Below are 8,745 nucleotides of genomic sequence, written 5' to 3'. Positions count from 1 at the left end.
TTGATGGCTCAAATTAAAGTCTTAATTTAAAATCGGTGTATGTTCATGAAACTTCAACTTCAATTTATATCCTAAATTTGAAATTTCAAATTCTTCAAAAAAAGTAAAATTTCTGTGATTTCAATTGTTTTTATAAAGTTAAAACTTAACCATAAATTTATATTTTACAAAAAAAAAGACCTATTATATACAGTATTAAAAAAGTAATTATCCAACCTACTTTACTTTCTATTTTATCCAACATTTTTTTGGAGTTTAAAAAAGTAGATTTTGAATACTGAGATAAGACATGAACCATCTGTGAGAATATCAAAAAAGTGACGAAATATTTACGAAATATAAACATTATAGTATATTTGCTAAAAGTAACAATGTTTATTTGATCAAGAAATACATGTTTGACATGAACAAAAATTTCCTGTATCAAATTCATATGAGAGAATTATATTAAAGAATAGTTACATTATAATTCATGTTTAATTTTTTTTATTGAGATAAAAAAATATTTTTTTTGAAAAGACTATCTGATATATTTTGTTATGAACTATGATTTGTTGATTTGATAAAAATAATTTTTTTAATGAAATTGATAATCTTCAAAAAATGTGGAACTTTTATATTTATATAAAAAGAAAATAAAGTTAAAGAGTAAAAAATATACTTAAACTATCACAATTTTTTAAACTTTATACCTAAACTATTGAGAGTCTAAGTTTTTTACCTGAACTATCATTCAATAATTAGCAAAATATACCTCAACTAATTCTGATGATGTGTGTACATTCTCTCTTCTCTTAAAAAATTCTGCCACGTGGAAAAATAATCCAAAGTGGCAAATCTAAGTAAATTTTGGCATTTATACTATGATAAAAGTAAAGGTTAAATGTTAAATTATCACCATATAAATTACTTTATTTCAGCTGTGACATTCACCTTCTTAGATGTAGTTTTGTCTCTGTCGTGATATCTATGTCTCCGGATGTAGTTTTGTCTCTGTCGTGATATCTATGTCTCCGATTTAAAAAGGGAGTTTAAAATTTTTAAAAAAGTCAATTAAAAATATATTTAAAAAATTAGTATAACAGCTAATAGAGCCGTGAAAATAGATTTTATGGAGAAACACACTTAAAAAATATTTCTCGACGAATATTTGATCTTATCAAAAGCTAAGTGTATTTCGCTAACTATTAAATTTGATGGTACTCTCAATAACTCAGTTATGAAATTCAATAAAATAAAATGGGAAGTAGTCAACATCTAGGTGCTTAGACTCTTTAACTCAAAGAAAAATAAAATTACTAAACCTTTTAGATCCAAATTAGGCGTGGAAAGCAAATAGGGTATGTCAAGAAAGGTAAAGAAGAAGCAGGTTGCTAATTGCTATCGTTGACACAGAGAAGAAAGAAATTGCTTTGTATACTTGTGCAGAATTTCAGTGCCAATGTAGACATCGAAATTTCGCAGGAGTCTATAAGTTAAGACGAGTCCTATTTTAATTAGAATTTTTTGAATGCTAGTCTATTCTAAATTCTAATTCATATCTATATAAAATGTATTATATTTCTTTGAAAAGACATCTTAAAAATAATACAAATTCATGAAATATTAATAAAGAGGTAAAAATATATCTATTTATCAATAAAAATTTTATTCTTGTTTCTTTGTATTTGCAAGAATATGTACGCGGTCATTTTCAAGTATGAAGTGGTCCAAAATACAAGGATAGTTTTTTTAGGGAAACTTACGTAAATATACAATATTAAGAAAATATTTATCATTTATAGCAATAAAAAAATAATTTCACTGAACACTTATAATACATTTATAATACAATTTTAATACATATTGCAGAGAACTATTTATAAAACATATATAATACAAATTTTATAGATGGATAATACATTTATCACATATTTTAATAGACTTATAATACATTATGTTAGTTTTTTACTACACAAACATAATATATATTTTAAAACACTTATAATACATTTATATTGTATGCATGATTCACTTTTAATACAAATATAGATTTATCATAATATTACTATATATTTCTATAAATGGTAATAAATAAAAAATATTACTAAAATCAGTAATTAATTTTTAAAAAACACTAATTTTTCCAATTTTTTTTATGAGGGGGCTATTTGTTTATCTCCATGATGATTATTTCATTTGTGGGTGGGCCTGAGGCACCAATTATTCCTTAATATTTCTCACTCTCTCTCTCTCTGTGCAAATGCTGTACTCCACTTAACACTCCCTTTCCCCTGCTTTTGGTGCTGGACTATTGGCAACAAGGTTTCCTCTAACTTACCTACTCTTCAAAATTTCCCCAGCTTTTGGTGCTGTTTTGTGATCCAGACTTGAATGCAACTGGGTTTTGTTGTTCTCATTTTCATTATGAGGACTGAAGCTAAGAAGCTACCAACAAGACCCACTATTATGGAACTACCTGTTTGAATAACAGCTCCATTACTACTCCTTTTACTTGTCTTTAATTTTATTGGTCTCTCAAGTTATTGTGTTTTTCCTTATTTTGTCTTCTTTAGTAAATGTTCAACAACTATAACGTCTCAATTCAAACAAGTCGGGTTCGACTATATAAATCATCCTATTTACCATTTCATACCCCACTAATGATTACTTGGAGTTTGTTAACCACTCTTACAATTCCTATTGATATATATATAACACATCTCTAAACAAATTAAAGAGCCTCCTGGAAAACATTGAACCTAATGTAAGCGTACCGTCATGATTAAGCTTAATCCCAACTAGTTAATATCATCTATGTTGATCTTTTTCTGAGAGGTTGTAGGCCTAGCCTGGATTCCGAGAGGTTCCTATCTGTGACCACTGGCCAGCAACTTACTGCATTTGTGCTTTAGCATTGTACATATTCTCGTTCTTTTAAACTTCTAGTTTCATTCTTAACGGTCTCTTCCATTTTTCTCCAGGTAGCAACATACTATGACTGGAAGCATGGAAGAAGGTTTGTTAGATGGGAGTAGTCTCAGAAAAGCAAGTTGGCGATTCCATGTTACTGCAAATATTGTTTTGAGTTCCTTAGTTGCTGCCTGTGGTCACTTTGCCTATGGATTTGCTGTAAGTATTACTTGTCAAGGTAGGAGGAATACGTGAGATATTGTTAATTCATATTATGGGGATAATGAAGGCACATAGTTTTTCAACTTTGGATAAGACTTAATTAAGCATCCATTTTGTCCATCATATTCTTATAAACATATATCTGTTGGTCTTCCTTCTGTGTCCTAGCGCCAGAGGAGTGACAAATGCATAAAATTTGGTTCCTCATTGAATCTAGAGTCTTCAGGACATGTTTTTATTTCCACATATCTATGCGAACAAATCTCTTTCCTCTTGAATGTATTTAAAATTTAATGGTAGGACACATGCATATGCTCTTAAGCACTCTTAACAATTAATATATTTCTCAAATGAGCATACTTGAGATTTCACTGTAGTGTAATGTCTAATGAGTAATGACCTCAGGAGATTAGGCTAAAGGGCTGCCACTGATTGCTTGCCGGCCGTGTGTCCTTTTCAGGCTGGATATGCATCTCCTGCTCAATCAGGGATCATGGATGACCTGGGACTCTCTATAGCAGAAGTAAGCATTTTACAACCTTTTTTCGTGTGTACGGAAGTGGCAGAACAGCTCTCTCACACTGACCTGATCAGTTTTTCTCATCCTGTTCTGAGATCTTAAAAATTGAAAATCCAATAATTCAACTGCAAAATAGGGAAAAGTTGAAGTACTAGAACATAATGAATTTATATGATTAGTAGCCTAATCCAGGAGTCTTTAAAATATTTGCATGGTCCCGGCTTAATCTCACAGCCTGTTACATGTAATGTGAACATATTGAATCTATTTAGGGTTTAAAGAGGTTCACATTCTTTTTTTCCTTTTTGATAAATTAAAGAATTCCTTATTCTAGTTGCTTGATATGTAGACAAGTGGTAGTGATGCATGTATATTGCTGTATACTTTCATATCATCTGCCATGGCCTCAAAAATATACTGGCAGTGCATCAGTATTCACACATAAATTGCGTGGTTCTCTTATAAAGCAAATGATGAAAATTTGTTTGTTAAAAGCTTCCATTATTTTAATTGAAGAGGATAGGATATGTTTGTTGTTCGCAAAACGTACCAATTTAGTTCTTAATAAGCTTGAAATGGGAAAATAGTGAATGCAAGAGCAAGGACAAAACTTCCTTGGAGGAACATTACATGTCTTTGGGAGCTATGCCATGTTAGACTCTGCTGTCAGTATCGATATTAACATGATCTCTCTCAGTTAATCCAGTTTCTTTATCTAGGTGTTCCTTTTTCATTTATGTGAATGTACATTTTGTAAGTGAGCTCATCATCCTCACAAAGTTCCCTTTAGCTGCTAGCCAAACAAAATGCATTTTCATCTAGAGAAACTTTTTCTACAAAATAATATCGAAATAAATGTATATACAAAATAACTAATATTTCTCTTTACATGGTCTGATTTGTTCTTTTTGTGTAGTACTCAGTTTTTGCGTCAATCATGACATTTGGAGGAATGATTGGTGCTCTGATAAGTGGAAAGGTGGCTGATATTTTTGGCAGGAGAGTTGTATGTCTCTTTTCCATTTACTAAGTTTATTGAACTTTCACTTATTAAAAAAGTTCTTGAACCTGAATCAACTTTCTGAGTTTCTAATTTGGTTTATGTTTAAAACAGACAATGTGGCTTTTGGATTTATTTTTTATCTTGGGCTGGTGTTCAATAACCTTTGGCAAGGTACAAAGAATGTCTTTTACCTCAAACACACAGGGAAATAGCTTTTCTCCTCTCTTTCTGTGTGCGTGCTCTGTCTCCCCCCTCCCTTTATTGTTTCCAGTCAGGCCATATAACATGCGTTAAGCAAAGAGCCCTACAGCATATTGATTATCTGATTAACTCAGCCAAGTTGCAGCAGAAGCTGTTGGTAAAATACCATCAATGGCTGTAACATGTGCTTAAGACTATCGCATATCGATTATCTGATTAGCTCAGTCATATTGCAATAGAAGCTTTTGGGAAAATATAAAAGACACCAGGAACTCATTCCACGTTTACATGGCATTGATTGAAGTTCTTAAAATGGAGGTTTCACATTTTCTTCTTCATCTAGAGATGGATTCAGAATTTGAAGGCAGCAGCTGCCTGCCTCTTAAAGTATACATTCACAAGAAGAAAGAACACACACACAAAAAAAAATTAAGGCAGCTTCCGCTTACACTTTCCACATACATGGGTAAAGTTCAAGTATGTGCGCCCACTGCTTATATATTGGATTCGCCGTTGTCTTCATCTACAGCATAAAAATACATCATCATTTATGAGGTCTTTCTTTCTCTAACTTCCTAATAGCCTTTTCCTTATTCTGGTTCAACTTATATATTTGTGCTTGTTCAAAGAGAGCTTGGTGGCTTGAGGCTGGAAGGTTGCTGATGGGAGTTGGTGCAGGAATTCATTTATATGTGGTAATTTCTTAAACTTTTTTTGGATAACGTTTTCCGTCCCTTAGAGCAAAAAAAAAGTCTGATGCATAATATGACCTGAATTAAATTTCAAACAGGCACCTATATACATTTCAGAGGTCACACCGAAAAATATCAGAGGGAGCTGTGTAGCAGCTGCTTCAGTAAATGAACAACTTTGTTGATTTTGATTGGTGGGTACCACTCATTTTCTATCTGTATAAGACTTGATGTTTTGCAGTTTGCGCTGACTCTTGGCTTTTCACTGGCGTATTACATTGGGAATAACATGAGTTGGCGCACTTTAGCTCTTGTAGGTAAATGCATACAACAGTTATCACAAAAGAGAATTTCAAAAGGAAGATGCCTGATTATATAGAGGTTTCCATTCTAATTTCTTGAAATTGGTTGAACTTCCAGGTGCTACCCCTTGCTTTATACAGGTGCTAGGTGTATTCTTCATACCAGAGTCTCCTCGGTGGTTGGTGAGTTATTAATTTACAAAGAACAAACAGATGGCATTAACTGATCGCTGTGCTACAACTATTTCAAAAAGAATTATAAAGGTAATATGCTCTTCTATTGACAGTCGAAAATTGGTTTGGAGAAGGAGGTAGAAGCATCACTAAAACGTCTGAGGGGAGAAAATGCAGATATTTCCACTGAAGCAGCTGAAATAAAAGTAACAGTTTGATCTAAAATGTCTAATCGAGCAGTGTTGTTTACATGTTTGTCCCTTTCATATTTTTCTATTGAAGTCTAGTTCCAGAAGAGAAGATATGACTGAAATGTCTCCACAATTTAACAGGATTTCACTGAAACAGTTCAGCAACACTCAGGATCCACATTTATGGATTTGTTCAGCAGGAAATATGCTCGTCCACTGATTGTAAGCTATATGTATAACCTAGAGTTGGAATACTTTAAGACTTTAGATAATACGTCTGATACTTCTGCCGATATTCAATATCATTAGATTGGAACCGGGTTAATGGCTCTCGTGCAGTTCGGAGGAAGCAATGCAGTAACTTCTTTTGCCAGTTCAATTTTTAGAGCAGCTGGTAAGAACACTCAGGAATAAACGTCTATTTTAAATCAACAGCCTTTTGTTTATAGGCATACATCTAAAAGTCGAGATCATTTTACAAGGTTGTTCGGCAGACTCAGCATCTCGAGCCATGGCTGTTCTTCAGGTTCTCAAGTCTTGATACTCCAGTTTAATGAAAGACTGTTAAAAAGCACACTCAAACAATCGTTCTTCATTTCAGCTTCCATTTGCTGCCATGAGTATTATCCTTACAGAAAAAGCTGGACGACGACTTCTTATGATGGTTTGGTCAATGACTGTAGGTTCATGTCTCTTTGCCAATAAAGTACAATTTTAATAAGCCTCAACACTTTGTTTGCAGGTTACTTCGGCTGGGGCTTGCTTAGGATGCTTGCTTGTAGCATTAGGGTTTCTTTTCGAGGTGCTAAACTTGATGATATATATATATATATATATATATATGAACAACTTCTGCAGTTTCTCGTCTGTTAGGGGGAGGAAGCACCACAACTAAAGTTTGATATGATAATAAATAATGAAAATAAATTGGACACGAGAATTTTACGTGGAAACTCCTCAAACAGATAAAGGGAAAAAACCACTGGGTAGAAGGATTTTACTACGAAAAAACCACTGGGTAGAAGTACACTGCTCTCAAATACAAGGAGAAAACAAAAATAAACACTTCTCTCTTGTAAAAAGGGATAACTCACTAAAGAGGACACTCAAGACTACAACAATATTTATCTTGGTGTATAACTCTTTTTGTGTTCTTACTCTTTTGAATTGTATTTTTATGGGATGATCTAAATGAGGCCTCTATTTATAGGAAACTGAAATACACATTTTCGTGTAAAATATGCATTTTCCTAAAGGAGGCAACAACTTTTGAAACACGTAAAATACGCGTTTTCTTCTTGGACGATGCATGTGCAACTCCTTTTTTGACTTTCTTGCACCATCTACTTTTGCCACACATTACTGTCGTTCTGATGCTTCTTATATGGATGATTCTGCTTTACCATGAACAGTATAATCATCCATCAACAGAGCTAACCTCTTCAATGGTGTTGACTGGCATACTGGTTTGTGAAAACAACATCCTTTATTCTTTAATCTTCTCCTTACTTTTTCGAACACCTGCAGCTTGGCAAAGTCCTTACATTCTCATTCCACCTATGACTTCCATATTCTGTCATCATTTTGTTGATTTTTCATTCTATAAACAGCTCTTCTCTGTATTTTTCACAATGGGAATGGGTGGTACGCCCTGGATTATCATGTCGGAGGTACGTCTTTAAGATGTCAAATTCAAATATATATGTTAATACAGATTCAGCCAAACCAAAAAAGTCAATCTCCAATATTTCAGATACTTCCTATAAACATCAAGGGTTCTGCTGGAAGTCTTACAACATTGGTCAACTGTTTTACTTCTTGGATAGTTTCTTATGCTTTTAATTTCCTATTCGAATGGAATGCAGCAGGTAATGACACTCTCCATCTCTTCTTAAAGCTTTTTTGGTGGGTCAGTGGTTTACTAAATCATGTGTGGAAACTTGCAGGAACATTCTTCTTGTTTGCATTCTTTTGTGGTTCAGTCGTTATATTCGTTGCAATGCTGGTACCAGAGACGAAGGGACGGACACTTGAAGAAATCCAGGCATCCATGACATTGCTCCAATGAAATCATATGTTCTTCAAACTTCATTCATGACTGCCCATCTTGAACTTCCTTCTTCAGACTACTTTATCATTCAGAATTGAAACTCATGTGTATTGAGACTGATGTTTGTTATGTTCATATGTAAATCTTATCCAATATATCATAAAAATATGAATGTGTTATGTTTCCTATAAATTATAATAATCATATTAACTGTTGTTAAGTCTTGTTTCTTGAAAATTAATTGGGGAATAAGTTATTCCTCCGTTCACTTTTGCTTGTTCACTTTGAACTTTACACGTTTCTTAAAAAATAATGATTCATATGTATTTAGTATTAGATCATGAAAAATAATTTCGGATATAGATGGTTAATGTTCAAGGCAAAATATGAAAAATATATATTATTTTTTCAACAAGTGGCAACCAAAATCAAACAAGTCAAACCACGGCATCTTAAGTTCAACCATCTAGAAGCAAGTTCTAAGGATTCTAAACGATG

General features: G+C 33.0%; 1 protein-coding gene across 8 annotated transcripts; it reads left to right on the top strand.

The window, feature by feature from the left end:
* Positions 1–2,198: 2,198 nt before the first annotated feature.
* On the top strand, positions 2,199–8,515 carry LOC129886241 (sugar transporter ERD6-like 5). Of its 8 annotated transcripts, XM_055960833.1 has the most exons (19): positions 2,199–2,304; positions 2,964–3,111; positions 3,575–3,637; positions 4,551–4,640; positions 4,749–4,808; positions 5,468–5,533; positions 5,629–5,694; positions 5,772–5,847; positions 5,951–6,015; positions 6,120–6,212; positions 6,339–6,419; positions 6,507–6,591; positions 6,680–6,723; positions 6,799–6,861; positions 6,940–6,999; positions 7,610–7,663; positions 7,808–7,867; positions 7,951–8,065; positions 8,144–8,515. In XM_055960833.1, the coding sequence occupies exons 2-19, from the start codon at positions 2,977–2,979 to the stop codon at positions 8,263–8,265; spliced, it is 1,398 nt and encodes a 465-aa protein (XP_055816808.1). In that variant the 5' UTR covers positions 2,199–2,304; positions 2,964–2,976; the 3' UTR covers positions 8,266–8,515. The 8 variants fall into 8 exon arrangements, with proteins under 8 accessions (XP_055816808.1, XP_055816811.1, XP_055816802.1 ...); XM_055960836.1 differs by lacking the exon at positions 7,610–7,663; XM_055960827.1 differs by having other exon boundaries at positions 7,610–7,867.
* Positions 8,516–8,745: the final 230 nt, after the last annotated feature.

This window comes from Solanum dulcamara, chromosome 4 (genome assembly GCF_947179165.1).
Source record: "Solanum dulcamara chromosome 4, daSolDulc1.2, whole genome shotgun sequence".
Taxonomy (NCBI): Eukaryota; Viridiplantae; Streptophyta; class Magnoliopsida; order Solanales; family Solanaceae; genus Solanum; species Solanum dulcamara.
Note: the sequence above shows the minus strand (reverse complement) of the source record. Positions and strands in the feature narration are given on the sequence as shown.